The 17149-nt window shown below is 43.7% G+C and overlaps 1 protein-coding gene across 1 annotated transcript; it reads left to right on the plus strand.

Annotated features, from left to right (window-relative positions):
• The first annotated feature begins 13483 nt into the window (after positions 1-13483).
• Positions 13484-16271, plus strand: LOC146669456 (uncharacterized). The gene is made up of 3 exons (XM_085407800.1): positions 13484-15436; positions 15486-15716; positions 16161-16271. The coding sequence occupies exons 1-3, from the start codon at positions 13484-13486 to the stop codon at positions 16269-16271; spliced, it is 2295 nt and encodes a 764-aa protein (XP_085263926.1).
• Positions 16272-17149: the final 878 nt, after the last annotated feature.

Consider the following 17149-nt stretch of genomic DNA (forward strand, 5'->3'; position numbering starts at 1 on the left):
AGATATCTCACTGGATTCTGACTCTGGGTGACCCCCACTCTGCATGCTGTGATCCACAGCCAAAATTACTGTACAGTTTTTGAGAAAATTCATGGTAAAATCTTCCCATTTTGCTTTACTGTACTCTACATATTGACATCTTTGAGCTCAGATTACAGGAAAACTGTAAGAGGTGACGCAGATATTTCACTGGATTATGAATCTAGGCCATCTCCACTCTTCACCCTGTGATCCACAGCAAAAATTACTGTATGGATTTTGAGAAAATTCATAGCAAAATCTTCCCATTTTGCTTTACTGTACTCTACATATTGACATCTTTGGCCTCAGATTACAGGAAAACTATAAGAGGTGACGCAGATATCTCACTGTATTCTGACTCTAGGCTGTCGCCACTCTTCACCCTGTGATCCACAGCCAAAATTACTGTACGGTTTTTGAGAAAATTGATAGTAAACTTTGCACAATTTACTGTACTGTACTTTATATATTGACATCTTTGAGCTCAGATTACAGGAAAACTGTAAGAGGTGACGCAGATATCTCACTGGATTATGAATCTAGGCCATCTCCACTCTGCACCCTGTGATCCACAGCAAAAATTACTGTATGGATTTTGAGAAAATTGATAGTAAAATCTTCCCATTTTGCTTTACTGTACTCTACATATTGACATCTTTGAGTTCCGATTACAGGAAAACTGTAAGAGGTGACGCAGATATTTCACTGGATTATGAATCTAGGCTGTCGCCACTCTGCACCCTGTGATCCACAGCCAAAATTACTGTACGGTTTTTGAGAAAATTGATAGTAAACTTTGCACAATTTACTCTACTGTACTCTATATATTCTCATCTTTGAGCTCAGATTACAGGAAAACTATAAGAGGTGACACAGATATCTCACTGGATTCTGACTCTGGGTGACCCCCACTCTGCATGCTGTGATCCACAGCCAAAATTACTGTACAGTTTTTGAGAAAATTCATGGTAAAATCTTCCCATTTTGCTTTACTGTACTCTACATATTGACATCTTTGAGCTCCGATTACAGGAAAACTGTAAGAGGTGACGCAGATATTTCACTGGATTATGAATCTAGGTCATCTCCACTCTTCACCCTGTGATCCACAGCCAAAATTACTGTACGGATTTTGAGAAAATTGATAGTAAACTTTGCACAATTTACTCTACTGTACTCTATATATTCTCATCTTTGAGCTTAGATTACAGGAAAACTGTAAGAGGTGACGCAGATATCTCACTGGATTATGACTCTGGGTGACCCCCACTCTGCACCCTGTGATCCACAGCAAAAATTACTGTATGGATTTTGAGAAAATTCATAGCAAAATCTTCCCATTTTGCTTTACTGTACTCTACATATTGACATCTTTGGCCTCAGATTACAGGAAAACTGTAAGAGGTGACGCAGATATCTCACTGTATTCTGACTCTAGGCCATCTCCACTCTTCACCCTGTGATCCACAGCCAAAATTACTGTACGGTTTTTGAGAAAATTGATAGTAAACTTTGCACAATTTACTCTACTGTACTTTTAATATCCTTGTCTTTAACCTGAGATTACAGGAAAACTGTAAGAGGTGACGCAGATATTTCACTGGATTATGAATCTAGGCCATCTCCACTCTGCACCCTGTCATCCACAGCAAAAATTACTGTACGGATTTTGAGAAAATTAATAGTAAAATCTTCCCATTTTGCTTCACTGTACTCTACATATTGACATCTTTGAGTTCCGATTACAGGAAAACTGTAAGAGGTGACGCAGATATTTCACTGGATTATGAATCTAGGCTGTCGCCACTCTGCACCCTGTGATCCACAGCCAAAATTACTGTACGGTTTTTGAGAAAATTGATAGTAAACTTTGCACAATTTACTCTACTGTACTCTATATATTCTCATCTTTGACCTCAGATTACAGGAAAACTATAAGAGGTGACACAGATATCTCACTGGATTATGACTCTGGGTGACCCCCACTCTTCACCCTGTTATCCACAGCCCAAATTACTGTACGGATTTTGAGAAAATTGATAGTAAACTTTGCACAATTTACTGTACTATACTCTATATATTCTCATCTTTGAGCTCCGATTACAGGAAAACCATAAGAGGTGACGCAGATATCTCACTGGATTCTGACTCTGGGTGACCCCCACTCTGCATGCTGTGATCCACAGCCAAAATTACTGTACAGTTTTTGAGAAAATTGATAGTAAAATCTTCCCATTTTGCTTTACTGTACTCTACATATTGACATCTTTGAGCTCCGATTACAGGAAAACTGTAAGAGGTGACGCAGATATTTCACTGGATTATGAATCTAGGCTGTCGCCACTCTGCACCCTGTGATCCACAGCCAAAATTACTGTACGGATTTTGAGAAAATTGATAGTAAACTTTGCACAATTTACTCTACTGTACTCTATATATTCTCATCTTTGAGCTTAGATTACAGGAAAACTGTAAGAGGTGACGCAGATATCTCACTGGATTATGACTCTGGGTGACCCCCACTCTGCACCCTGTGATCCACAGCAAAAATTACTGTATGGATTTTGAGAAAATTCATAGCAAAATCTTCCCATTTTGCTTTACTGTACTCTACATATTGACATCTTTGGCCTCAGATTACAGGAAAACTGTAAGAGGTGACGCAGATATCTCACTGGATTATGACTCTGGGTGACCCCCACTCTTCACCCTGTGATCCACAGCCCAAATTACTGTACGGATTTTGAGAAAATTGATAGTAAACTTTGCACAATTTACTGTACTATACTCTATATATTCTCATCTTTGAGCTCCGATTACAGGAAAACTGTAAGAGGTGACGCAGATATTTCACTGGATTATGAATCTAGGCTGTCGCCACTCTGCACCCTGTCATCCACAGCCAAAATTACTGTACGGTTTTTGAGAAAATTGATAGTAAAATCTTCCCATTTTGCTTTACTGTACTCTACATATTGACATCTTTGAGCTCAGATTACAGGAAAACTATAAGAGGTGACACAGATATTTCACTGGATTCTGACTCTAGGCTGTCTCCACTCTGCACCCTGTGATCCACAGCCAAAATTACTGTACGGATTTTGAGAAAATTGATAGTAAACTTTGCACAATTTACTGTACTGTACTTTATATATTGACATCTTTGAGCTCAGATTACAGGAAAACTGTAAGAGGTGACGCAGATATCTCACTGGATTATGACTCTAGGCTGTCGCCACTCTTCACCCTGTGATCCACAGAAAAAATTACTGTACGGATTTTGAGAAAATTGATAGTAAACTTTGCACAATTTACTCTACTGTACTTTTAATATTCTCATCTTTGACCTCAGATTACAGGAAAACTGTAAGAGGTGACGCAGATATCTCACTGGATTATGACTCTGGGTGACCCCCACTCTGCACCCTGTGATCCACAGCCAAAATTACTGTACGGATTTCTGATAAAATTAAATCCTATTCCATTACCAAACAAAATGAGTTCATTGAAGTATTTGCTTAACTACAAGAAATGTCTTTCCACACACAATTTAAATTTTTCAAAATGTCATTCACACACCACCTCAAGTATCAACTTCAGTTTTAGACATTATTTATTCAGTGCTTAATCACAACAATAGTCAACTTAAGGCACTTACATAATAAGTTAAACCTTACAATAATACATACAGAGAAAAACCCAACAATCATATGACCCCCTATGAGCAACAGTGGGAAGGAAAAACTCCCTTTTAACAGGAAGAAACCTCCGGCAGAACCAGGCTCAGGGAGGGGCGGCCATCTGCCTCAACCGGTCAGGGTGAGAAATTACATTTCTCAGATTACTGATTTCTCATATTACTACTACACAGTTTAGATACACTCAACAAAAATATAAACGCAACACCTTTGTTACTGCTCCCATTCCCCATGGGATGGACGTAGAGACCGAAAATTCATTCCAGATACACAATATAACCATCCCTCCCAAACAGTGGTCACAAATCAGTCCAAATGTGTGGTAGTGGGCACATCTGCTATATTGAGATAATCCATCCCACCTCACAGGTGTGCCACATCAGGATGCTGATCTGACATCATGAGTAGTGCACAGGTGTACCTCAGACTGCCCACAACAAAAGGCCACCCTGGAATGTGCAGTTTTGTCTCACAGCAAAATGCCACAGATGCCACAAGCAATGAGGGAGCGTGCAATTGGCATGCTGACAGCAGGAATGTCAACCAGATCTGTCGCCCATGCATTGAATGTTCATTTCTCAACCATAAGCCGTCTCCACAGGCGTTTCAGAGAATATGGCAGCACATCCAACCGGCCTCACAACCGCAGACCTCTTGTAACCACACCAGCCCAGGACCTCCACATCCAGCAGGTTCACCTCCAAGATCGTCTGAGACCAGCCACCCAGACAGCTGCTGGAACAATTGGTTTGCACAACCAAACAATTTCTGCACAAACTGTCAGAAACCGTCTCAGGGACGCTCAACTGCATGCCCGTCGTCCTCATCGGGGTCTTGACCTGACTCCAGCTCGTCGCCGTAACAGACTTGTGTGGGCAAATGCTCACATTCGATGGCGTCTGGCACGTTGGAGAGGTGTGCGCTTCACGGATGAATCATGGTTCACATTGTTCAGGGCAGATGGCAGCTGAGAATGTCCCAGTTCTTGCATGGCCAGCATACTCACCGGACATGTCACCCATTGAGCATGTTCGGGATGTGCTTGACCGGCGTATACGACAGCGTGTACCAGTTCCCACGATTATCCAACAACCTCGCACAGCCATTGAAGTGGAGTGGACCAACATTCCACAGGCCACAATTGACAATCTGATAGACTCCATGCGACGATGTGTTGCACTGCATGAGGCAAATGGTGGTCACACCAGATACTGACCGGTTCTGGGTCCACAGACCCCCAATAGCGCAAAAAAATGCACATTCCAGGGTGGCCTTTTGTTGTGGGCAGTCTGAGGTACACCTGTGCACTACTCATGATGTCAGATCAGCATCCTGATGTGGCACACCTGTGAGGTGGGATGGATTATCTCAATATAGCAGATGTGCCCACTACCACACATTTGGACTGATTTGTGACCACTGTTTGGGAGGGATGGTTATATTGTGTATCTGGAATGAATTTTAGGTCTCTACGTCCATCCCATGGGGAATGGGAGCAGTAACAAAAGTGTTGCGTTTATATTTTTGTTCAGTGTATCTGTAGTTAAAGTAGTTGAATTATGTTAACTGCTGTAGGTCATATAATATCCTTTAGTCTAGATTGTGTGCTGTGTATATAGCTTAGTTTCCATTATATTTTTGGGTTAAAAGAATGTGACCATTTTTGGATTTGTTAGAAAGGTGTACATTACCCTGTACCCTTGATCTGCTGTGAAGGTGTTACACTGTTTCTTGACATGTCAAACTGAAGAGAATGTTGTGTGCAGAGGACCTTGTGCCGATAATAGAAGAAACAGACCACATTCCATACCCCCACCTTTACAGAGAGCAGAAAAATAAGGAGCTGAGGTCATAACTTAGGCCCCGTGTGAGACAAAGAATGTGAATGTTCAGGCTTTTACAACTAGGTGGGGGCCACTAAAGGCTATAAGAGCTTGAGTAACCCTCCACCAGTTTGAGATTTGCTGTGACCCTCTTCATGCATGTCTCCCCATCCGGATGGCTTGTGCTCATAAGTGTTGAATTGTATGGGAATAAAGAATTGTTGATTGAGCATTATACACCGAGTATTGTCCTTCCTTCAGCCCAAAGATTAAAAGAATTGGGAGATCTTAACAGTAGGTACACTTTCTCTTTAACAAGTTGTTTTGGGTCATTGCAAAGATGGTCCCAGACAAATATTTTAATTATGATTTTGCAGGAACTGAACCAACATAGGGATGCAAGGTCATTCAACTGCAGGGCTGTCAAATTCCTTTTACATCTTGGTGGGCCTCATACAGCCCACTTTGATATTAAGCATACCGAACCAGTGAAACTTAATTTTTTTTAATTGAATTGAATTTTTTTTTATTTCAGTCAACAACAACAACAGATTATAATTTTACATAAAAGTACTCAAACAGTAACCGAAAAAGGAATAGGCTGAAGCCTTATGGCTCAAGGTTCAAGGTTCTTTATTTGTCACATGCATAGTTATACACAGTGTTGGGGAGTAACGGAATACATGTACCGCCGTTACGTATTTAAAATACAAAAATGAGTAACTGTATTCCGTTACAGTTACCGTTTAAACAGGTGGTATTCAGAATACAGTTACTTTGTTGAAATAAATGGATTACACTGCGGTACTTTCCTGTTTCATTTTGTCGCGGGTCAGGACTGTTTGGGTTTTGTTTGACAGCTACGTTCTGTTGTTCCAGGCGGCAGCGTTACGGTTGCCATGGTTACAGGGCAACGCTCTCTCTCTCTCTCTGCGACTGCGTGTTTCCTGGGTGAGAGAGCGCCTTTTCGTTGTTGTTGTTGTGCTAAGCTAACAGGCAGAATGCTACAAGCATAGCTCTAAAGAATGTAGCATCATGGGCAGTGTAGTCCGTGTTTCAGGGAGAATGGACTGCCATACACGTTATGGGTCTGTGAGCGCGAGGAGGGAGAAAAAGGGGAGCGGAAAGGTACGAGTTGTCATCGAGCAAAAACGGGAGCTGGAAGCATGTAAATATAATAATAACCACTTCAGCCAAGAAGAGTGCCTGACGAGCCCAGTTGTAAGTAAGCTATTAAGACTCGACTGTACACCGTGTTCGTGTTTTCCTCCGAAAACAATAAGTTCTGTTGGAGCAGCCTTTCAACGCCTCTCTCTGTCTCTCGCAAGAAAAGTTGACCCACACAACAAAGTAAAGCTATTTTTCGGCTACGAGCCGACAGGGACCCCACCGTATTAGTCAGAGGTCCCTTTACTACAGTTCGGAGTCGCGGACCTTGAGTAATAGTAATAAATCACACAGCAATAGTACATTCACGTTGTTGTAAAAAGAATGATAATATATTAAGTAATCCAAAGTATTCAGAATACGTTACTGTCATTGAGTAACGTAACGGAATACGTTACAGAATACATTTTGGGGCATGTATTCTGTAATGGAATACATTTTAAAAGTAACCTTCCCAACACTGGTTATACAAGTATAACACACAGTGAAATGTAGCCTGACACTGTGTGTTATACGGCTTATACTTCTCCTATCCCTTACCCCCATAGAAATAATCAAATCTTTAACCAAGAAAATAAATAGCATTGATAAATAAGTTGTATAACAGTTTGAAAAGAAATCAATGATAAATCAAGAAATTAAAGCAACACAAATTTTTTTTAACAAACCAAATTTCTATAACCTTGTATAATACTAATTTTTTTTTAGATATACAATTTTTATTCATTATCAAGAATAGCATAAAACATAACAACCAAACAGAAAAGAAAAAAAACCCAAAAAACCCACATCCACACACACACACACACACACACACACACACACACACACACACACACACACACACACACACACACACACACACAAAACATATTTTCACTCAATTACCCACAGATATAGAAAGAGAAAAAGATAAACTCCAAGAATGAATTGTCCTTTACACTTACTTCCTATTTAACTGAGAGCATCTTAATCGCAACCACCCCCCCTCAACAGTTGGGACAAATCATTTGGCAAATAAGAAAGCAAAGGGGACCAAACATTGAGAAAGAGACCCTCATTTCCTCCTAAATTAGCAGCAGTTCTTTCATGAGGAATAACTTTAAATAATTCTCTGTACCACAACGTCACAGAGGGAGGTTTATCTTTAACCCAATTAATGAGAATACATTTCCTAGCTACCAGCAATAGTTTGTCACATAATTTGCGCTGCAAGTGATTCAATGTTACTTCTTTTGAGGGTAGTAAGTGCGGAAGTGAGAGGCTTGTGAAATGGGACGGTATACGCATAGTCGCGCTGTTCAGGTTGCCTAGCAACCATGATACTAACCGCGAGACACGTTACACACAGCTTTGTTTGACAGAAATGAAGGAGAAAAATGTTCTGTTGGTCATTCATTTTTGTCATGACATCACTTTGATTAGTTGAGTATCTGAGGCTGAGACCACGGGACTGTAAAACATGATTGTTGGGCTTCATTTCTGTGCTGAACAGTCATTTAAGATTAGTTAGTAAATAACAATTAGTTAATGTTGTTTATGAGACTAAAGTCAACTCACTGTGGCAATGTAAATATAATATGGCCAATATTATAGTATTGTCAGATTACTATGAGATATAAAAAAAACCCCACCCAGCACGCCCCTGTGGGCGGTTTATCCTTCAAGCTCGGGTCCTCTACCAGAGGCCTGGGAGCTTGAGGGTCCTGCGTAGTATCTTAGCTGTTCCCAGGACTGCGCTCTTCTGGACAGAGATCTCCGATGTTGTTCCCGGGATCTGCTGGAGCCACTCGCCTAGCTTGGGAGTCACCGCACCTAGTGCTCCGATTACCATGGGGACCACCGTTACCTTCACCCTCCACATCCTCTCGAGCTCTTCTCTGAGCCCTTGGTATTTCTCCAGCTTCTCGTGTTCCCACATGTTTTTTTCACTACAAATTGATACACCCTGACAGACCTGTAATTCATATTGATAATTTATTTCAATTCTGCAAAGTTTTATGATTTTACAAGCTTTTCTAATATGGACCTCAGATTCTTGTTAACAGTCCATGGCAGAAATACATACAAGTACACAGCCTGATGAAGCAGACAGAAGCAGTACCTCTGATTGGTTCAGCATTTTCACCTCTTATCACCACAAATCTGAGCCTCTTCTGCTGTTTTCCTTAGAATTTTAAGCTTTTCAGCAGAAATTCTGCTGATTGAACTCTTTTGAGCAGAAATTCTGCTGATTGAACTCTAATCAGCAACTCTTTTCAGCAGAAATTCTGCTGATTCATCTCTTTTCTGCAAAGTTTTCAGCCTTTTCACCTCTTATCAGCACAAATCTCAGCTGTTTTCAGAAAAAACTATTTTGAGCAGAAATTCTGCTGATTGAACTCTTTTCAGCAAAATTTTCAGTTTTTTCTGCTGTTTTCAGAAAAAACTCTTTTCAGCAGAAATTCTTCTGATTAACCTCTTTTCTGCAAAATTTTTAGCCTTTTCACCTCTTATCAGCACAATTCTAAGCAGCTTCTGCTAATTTCACCAGAATTGTCAGTCTCTCCACCTCGTCTTTGTGAGAATGAGTTTGGTGCAGTGAGGTGAGTCGCTGCCGTTAGACCAGAAGGGCCAGGTTCAAATCCTGCTCAGGGCAATGTTTTTTGTTTTTTCAACTTTTTCAGCTTTTTTCAGCCGACATCTTCAGCGTTAAGGCATCCACACAGCATTTTCGCAGGAAATGCAAATTTTTCTAGTATTTAATAGTCGTCTAATATTTGTAGATGAGAAACGATTTTGGATAAAGCCTGTTTGATCAAGGTTTATGAGCAGTGGGAGAATGCCCTCAAGCCTCCTTACTAATAGCTTGGAGAGTAATTTAGCATCGACATTAATGAGACTGATCGGTCTGTATGATTCACACCTATCTGGACATTTATTTTTCTTTAGAATTAACAAAATATTAGCCTGTCTGAGTGTTGGGGGCAACTGTTCATTCTTAAAAGAGTCTTAAAACATATCAGTCAATGGTCCTGCAAGAAGGTGACTTAGTTTTTTATAAAACTCTGGGCAGAAACCATCAGGCCCTGGTACTTTTCCTCCTTTAAGGGAGTTAATAGCAAGTCGCACTTCCTCCTGTGTCACAGGGTTATTTAACTCTTTCCTGTGACTTTCTGATAACGATACAACAGGCACCTTCTCTAGAAATTCCCACATCTTCCCATCTGTATTACTACACTCTGATGAGTATAAGTGTATATAAAACTGCTTCATAATTTGATTAATATCCGTTGTTTTATAATGCTTAACATGTTTATTATCAAACAGTGATTGTATAACGTTTGTATCTGTCCTGCCTTTGGCTATTTTTGCTAAGAGACAGCCAGGTTTATTCCCAGATTCATATAATTTATGCTTAGCAAAGAAAATTGCTGCCTTTGCTCTTTTAGTCAGTAATTGATTTAAAGCTGAGCGGGCTGCTTCTAACTTCTTAAGTATAGTTTTGGACCTGGAGATTTTAAACTGCACTTCTAGTTTTTGTATTATGTGCTCTAAATCGAGTTGTTCTTTCATTGACGCCTTTTTCTGCGCTATAGTGTATGAGATAATACTACCCCTAAGATAGGGGTAGTAGCAGTTTCCCACAATAAAGATGGGCTTACATCTTCCGTTTTATTAGTGGTCATAAAAACATTCAACTCTTTAGTGATATACTCAATAAATAAGGGGTTACTCAATAAATGAGGATTCATCCTCCATCGGCGGGAAGTTGGCTCAAAATAAGGTGGGTGAACATTTATACTTACTACTGAATGATCAGATAATGGACAAGACCTTATTGAGCACTCTTCCATCCTATCCAATACCGTCCTGGATGACGGGAACAAATCTATTCTTGAGAAACTCTGGTGGGGGCAAGAAAAAAAGGTGAAGTCCCTATCTGTGGGGTGAGCTACTCGCCAGGAATCAAAAATTTCTAGATCAGAACAGAACTCTTTCAGTCTAATGCTTCTTGGTGACAATTCACTCCCTGGTGGAGATTTATCAACCCTAAGATCAGGAACACAATTAAAATCACCTCCCAACACCAAATATGGGGAAGCTATGGCTGAAACATGGGTTAAGAGATTGGGGGGGAAAAAAAGAGACATCTTCTGAATTTGGACCATAAACACATCCTATAGAAACAGATTCTCTAAATAGGAAACCAGATATAAGAATGTAGCATCCTTCCTTATCTTTTATGACTTTTTCTATGGTTAGAGGCAACTTGCTATGGATAAGGATGACTACTCCTCTGCCTTTTGTGTTATATGATGAGTAAAAAACTTGGCCAACCCAATTTCATTTTAGTTTTGAGTGTTCCAAATCATTTAAATGAGTTTCTGAAAGTAAGGCAATTTGTGTTTTTTCCTTTTTCAAGAATGAAAGAAGTTTTTGTCTTTTAACAACATTATTCAGCCCTTTAACATTTAAAGAAATTATTTTAAGGTCAGTCATATCAGCTCAATCTCTTTTGTTATAGTTTCTTTCCCCCCTCTATTATAACATGATGTGTGGGAAACCATTTCTCGGAGTGCGCTACTGCAATTAAGCAAACAGATGTTTCCATAGAAGGGAATGCGGGTAATTTTAGATACATTATATAGACACAAACATGAAAAAATAAATAAACAAACAACAGAAACAATAACCACGCATATTAATGATAAAAAAAGGGAAAAAAAACAACCCCTAAAATCCCCCTTCCCTCCCCCCCAAAAAACGATCCTACGATCCATCAAAAAAGAAAACTTGGTCTCGTGAAACCGAGCAAAAGTCACTGACAGAGAGGCAAAAAGGGAAAAAAAAGAAAAGAAACAAAACTTCCTGTCCAAACTCCCGCATGCCACCGAGAGAACCTCATTTATATTTCTGAGTTAAACATGTTTTACTTTATAAAGTTTGTAAGAAAAAACAAATAAGAAGGGACGGGACAGTTAAATCATTCCTTAATAAGTGTACAACTTCCAGTTCCAATATACCTTAACATGGACTGGGTATCCTTAAATTAAGAGTATGTATAATATTTAAGTGCCGTAATAGAGCTAATCATATTCAATCAATTGCTGTCGGTGTTCAATTTAACTCAAATTGTTCAAAAAAGCAAGAGCATCTTCAGATTTACGGAAGAAGTAATTGTTTCCTCCGTGAGAAAAGTTAAGTGTAGCAGGATAACGCATATAAAAGCGCATATTTTTCTGGATACGTTTTTGGCACACTCCGTTAAACGCACGTCGCATCTCTTTTACTCCGGTTGCCAAATCTTGTCGAATATGAATGATCTGTCCATCATAAGTCAGGGGGCCATTATCTTTAGCTGCAGTGAGGATCCTAATCTTGTCTACCGGATTATGCACCTTAATAATCATTGCACGAGGGTGATTAGGTCTTGATAATCCAATGGACCGATGGGCTCTGTCGATTTTGATTTTCCCCTGTTTAGTTTGAATACTCAACAAAGTCGGTAGCCAGCCTTCGAGGAATTTCACCGGTTCACGACCTTCAGTGCCTTCCTTTAAATTCAGAATTACAATGTTGTCTCTTCGGCTCCGGCCCTCCAAGTCTAGACATTTTTCCATAAGAGTATTCACTTTAGTCTCCATATCAGCCAGTCTAGTTTCCATACCTGACAGCGAGTCTTCTGCAGTCGAAATGCGATTCTCCGTGTCAGAGATCCGTTGAGAATTTAATTCCAGTTGTGCCGATATACTTTTTAGTGATAATGAGAGCTCGTCGAATTTATTCTCCATCATAGTAGATATTTTGTCCACGACTGTCTTTGATATTTCCGCAGCGAGCGCGTCGGTGTCCGGTGTACTTGGAGTGGTAGCTGTGCTCGTCGACATACCCTCTTTCGCTTCTGATTCTTCAGGGGATTTGTTGGATGCAGATTTTGCAGCTCTTGTAGGAGGCATTTTAACAGACTCTTGTTTAAAGTTTTTATCCCTCAAGGTTGTACAGAACGTATCGATAATAAAGCAGGATATGCTCAGTGGCGGCGGGAGCTCAGGAAAGACCTCCGCTCAGTCTGACACCATAAAAATTATAATACAAATTTTTAAAATCTTCCTGAAGAATGACAAAGAAAAACACATCTTCAGTTCATCATTAAGTCCATTCCATAATTTCACTCCCAAAACTGACACACATCTATACTTAACATTGGTTCTCACTTTAGGCATTTCATGTCATGGCCTGGGTCTAGGGACCCAGGGCTCATGTATTTTCAGTATATGTTTATGTTTTCCGTGTGTTGTTTTGGTTTGCTCTCCGTTTCTCCATGTGTCTCCGTGTGAGCTTCCGGAGGTGTGGGTTCGCTGAGGAGACTGCGAACCTGGAAGTGTTTCTGCTCCAGAGACAGCCACACCTGCCGCTCGTCGTCCTCTGCCAGCTGCAGCAGATTACGCTCGTCAAGGGAACGGCATTTAAGACTGCAGCTGAGCTGAGGCCGACGCTGGATCCTTGAGTCAGAACTCGAATCTGGAGCGGAGTGTGTTTCTAAGTCACGGTGTGGGAATTGGAGTTTTTTTGGAGTCGCCACCTTTCTCTTTTACGGACATCTGCACTGTGTGGGATTCAGGGAGAATCACCACGGGACCACAGTGCTGGGATTTTGTATATAGTTGTGTGTTTTTCACCTCCTGTAAATAAATCCACTGTCCTTCGCTAAGAGTCTCGCGTTTTGGGCCCTACTTTCATTGCCACTCCACGGTCTGCCATCGCAGCCCGTGACAGAAGGATCCAGCCATCATGGGCCCAGCGGACACAGGGACCGTCTCACAGGAGGAGTTGCTTGCCCAGCTCTGGAGTTACTGTCGGAGCATGCTCCAGAGGGCAGATCCTCATCAGAGACACTTACAGGTCGTATTTTTTGATTACTTCCTATCATCAATCACCTTATCTGTGAGCTTTTTGGACATTAAGAGACTAATTTCGATTATAACCACGCTGAGGGAAAGTTCCTGTTTTGAGCTGTTTGGTGTGGGCTGTCCGGGCGAGGAGGATGTGGCAACCTCCCTGGGAGCCCTTGCTGCCTATTTCTTTTTTCATAGGCAGATAGCCTCCCCGCCGTCGCTTGCAGCTCTCTCGTTGGACCCTCCATTGCGGGGGAAACGTTTCACACGCCCTCTGCACCTCACCACATCTCCACTCGCCTCTGCGGCACCTGCTGAGTCAGCGGACCAAGGACCGGCAGCTCAAAATCACACAGCTGCTCTCCTGTCCGGCCGGCTGGTGGAACCTCAGCCTGATACGCTGGCCCCGGCATCGTTAAAGAAGCGACGCTTGCGCCGCCGGCGTGCCTCACCGCAGCCAGACTCTAAAACTTTCCAACAGCCGGCTGTGGTGAGTCATATGGACAATTCATCTTCACTCACCTCATCTGTTTATTCACTGGACTGTGTGAAAGCTAACCTCGTAGCACAGCCAGCTGCCCAGCCTGTAGCCGTAGCACAGCCAGCTGCCCAGCCTGTAGCCGTAGCACAGCCAGCTGCCCAGCCTGTAGCCGTAGCACAGCCAGCTGCCCAGCCTGTAGCCGTAGCACAGCCAGCTGCCCAGCTTGTAGCTGTAACACAGCCAGTCACCCAGCTAGTAATTCAGTCTTCAGTCCAGTCAGCCTCTCGTCTTCATCCTCAGTTGGAGGCTGATATGCCTGCTGGAACTACCCTGCCATTATGTCACCCGCCTGTTGTTTCTACATCGCTGTCCAGTCTACCACGAGTAGCTGCCACACCATTATCACCTCCGCCCTTTGCAGCTACTTCTCCACCAGCGTCCCATCAGACTGCAGCGACCGCAGAACTCTCGGCTTCACCATCCACATCACCCGCTCGACCGTCATCTTCACCACCTGCAGCTTCCGCATCGCCATTTTCACCTCCGGATCAACAACCATCTATACCCGCGTCGCAGCCGGAGGAGCGGCTCAGCGACCCGGAGGAGCTCAGCAAGCCCGAGCAGGGGCTCAGCGAGCGGGGAGAGCCCGCGTCGCCAGCTGTGGAGCTCTGTGAGCCGGAGCAGCTCAGCGAGCCACCCACTGAGGAGCCCGCACCGCTGCTGGAGAACCTCAACGAGCCGGAGGGACCGGCGTTGCCTGCAGAGGAGCTCGGCGAGCGGGAGGAGCCCGCGCCGCCTGCAGAGGAGCCTGCAGAGGAGCCTGCAGAGGAGCTCGGCGAGCGGGAGGAGCCCGCGCCGCCTGCAGAGGAGCCTGCAGAGGAGCCTGCAGAGGAGCTCGGCGAGCGGGAGGAGCCCGTGCCGCCTGCAGAGGAGCCTGCAGAGGAGCCTGCAGAGGAGCACGGCGAGCGGGAGGAGCTCGCGCTGCCGGAGCGGGTGCTCAGCGAGCGGGAGCCGCAGGAGGAGCTCGCGTTGCCGGAGCAGGAGCTCAGCAAGCGGGAGCTGCAGGAGGAGCTCGCGCTGCCTGAGCAGGAGCTCAGCGAGCGGGAGCCGCAGGAGGAGCTCGCGCTGCCCGAGCAGGAGCTCAGCGAGCGGGAGCCGCAGGAGGAGCTCGCGCGGCCCGAGCAAGAGCTCAGCGAGCGTGAGCCACAGGAGGAGCTCGCGCGGCCCGAGCAGGAGCTCAGCGAGCGGGAGCCCGGCGTGCGGGAGGAGCGCCCACCATCAAGAGAGCGGCTCGGCGTGCCGGAGGGACCCGCTCAGCCACAGCCGGAGATCGGCGTGCCGGAGGGACCCGCTCAGCCTGAGCAGGGGGTCAGTGTGCAGGATCCGCATCCACGCCCTCCATGCCGTCCACGTCCAGCACGTCGGGGATTATGGGCCGTTCTACTCCACCACCCGCCGGAGCTGTTGCAACGCCGCCGCCACCGGACCTGTGGCCGTCCGCCGGAGCTGTTGCAACGCCGCCGCCACCGGACCCGCGGTCGGCCGCCGGAGCTGTCACATTGCTGCCACCGGACCCGTGGCCGCCCGCCGGAGCTGTTGCGACACTGCAGGGCGCCTGAAGTATTCCGTTGCTATCACGGGACCCGAGGTAGGCCACCTGAACTCTTGTGTTATAGTTACTGGCCGCCTGAACTGGTTTTCTCACGCCACGGTTTTGGGGGGTTATTGAACTGTTTTGTGCCTCCGCTGGAGTCGCGGTTGAGCCTCTGGGACTTTTGAGATGAACTATTTGGTCATTTGGGGGTTGGTTCCGGCCCTCCGTCCTGTTATCCCCCCCGCCGCCCGCCCTGGGGTGGTTGGGTTGTGGTTTTTGTTTTGTTTTGGGTCGTCGGGAGCCGACCCTTAGAGGGGGGGTACTGTCATGGCCTGGGTCTAGGGACCCAGGGCTCATGTATTTTCAGTATATGTTTATGTTTATGTTTTCCGTGTGTTGTTTTGGTTTGCTCTCCGTTTCTCCATGTGTCTCCGTGTGAGCTTCCGGAGGTGTGGGTTCGCTGAGGAGACTGCGAACCTGGAAGTGTTTCTGCTCCAGAGACAGCCACACCTGCCGCTTGTCGTCCTCTGCCAGCTGCAGCAGATTACGCTCGTCAAGGGAACGGCATTTAAGACTGCAGCTGAGCTGAGGCCGACGCTGGATCCTTGAGTCAGAACTCGAATCTGGAGCGGAGTGTGTTTCTAAGTCACGGTGTGGGAATTGGAGTTTTTTTGGAGTCGCCACCTTTCTCTTTTACGGACATCTGCACTGTGTGGGATTCAGGGAGAATCACCACGGGACCACAGTGCTGGGATTTTGTATATAGTTGTGTGTTTTTCACCTCCTGTAAATAAATCCACTGTCCTTCGCTAAGAGTCTCGCGTTTTGGGCCCTACTTTCATTGCCACTCCACGGTCTGCCATCGCAGCCCGTGACATTTCAAACTTATAAGACCCCCTCAAATCATATTTTCCATCTCTTAGTTGAAACATACTTAAAATACAAATTGGAACATTCTTTTTCATCACACGATATATCATTTCTAAAGTTTTAGAATATGTCCATGAATTTTAACATAGATGATCCTACAAAAAACTGGTTGGTGGACTCCCTATATCCAATCCTATCCTATATCTCATTCAAAAAAATCTCTTGTTTTATAAAGAATAGAAATAGACTTGGATAATTTCCTTTTCACATGTTCTATGTGGGGCTTCAAACAAAGTTTATCATCAATAATTACTCCTAAAAATTTTGTCTCATATACCCTTTCAATTTCAACCTTATTTAAATTCAATTTTACTTTAATATTACTTTTATTACCTCCAAATAACATAAATTTTGTTTTACTTTCATTCAATGATAGTTTATTAAATACAAACCATCTGGTTTGTATTTAATAAACTATCATTGAAAACTTCATGAGTTCTGTTTCCACTGTTTTCAGTAATTTCTTTATGTCTTTTCCAGAGCAAAACAAGTTTGTATCATCAGCAAACATCACATATTTTAAAGTATCACTGGCTGTACAAATATCATTTATATAA

Source organism: Rhamphochromis longiceps, linkage group LG5 (genome assembly GCF_057381845.1).
Source record: "Rhamphochromis longiceps isolate RC_006_pf linkage group LG5, R_longiceps_female_GT1.1, whole genome shotgun sequence".
NCBI lineage: Eukaryota > Metazoa > Chordata > Actinopteri > Cichliformes > Cichlidae > Rhamphochromis > Rhamphochromis longiceps.

Coding starts and splice junctions, on each gene's coding strand:
- LOC146669456 (XM_085407800.1), top strand. CDS start 13,484: ATGGGCCCAGCGGACACAGGGACCGTCTCACAGGAGGAGTTGCTTGCC. Junction 15,437..15,485: donor CCGCTCAGCCTGAGCAGGGG/GTCAGTGTGCAG, acceptor GTCCACGTCCAG/CACGTCGGGGATTATGGGCC. Junction 15,717..16,160: donor TTGCTATCACGGGACCCGAG/GTAGGCCACCTG, acceptor TTTCTGCTCCAG/AGACAGCCACACCTGCCGCT.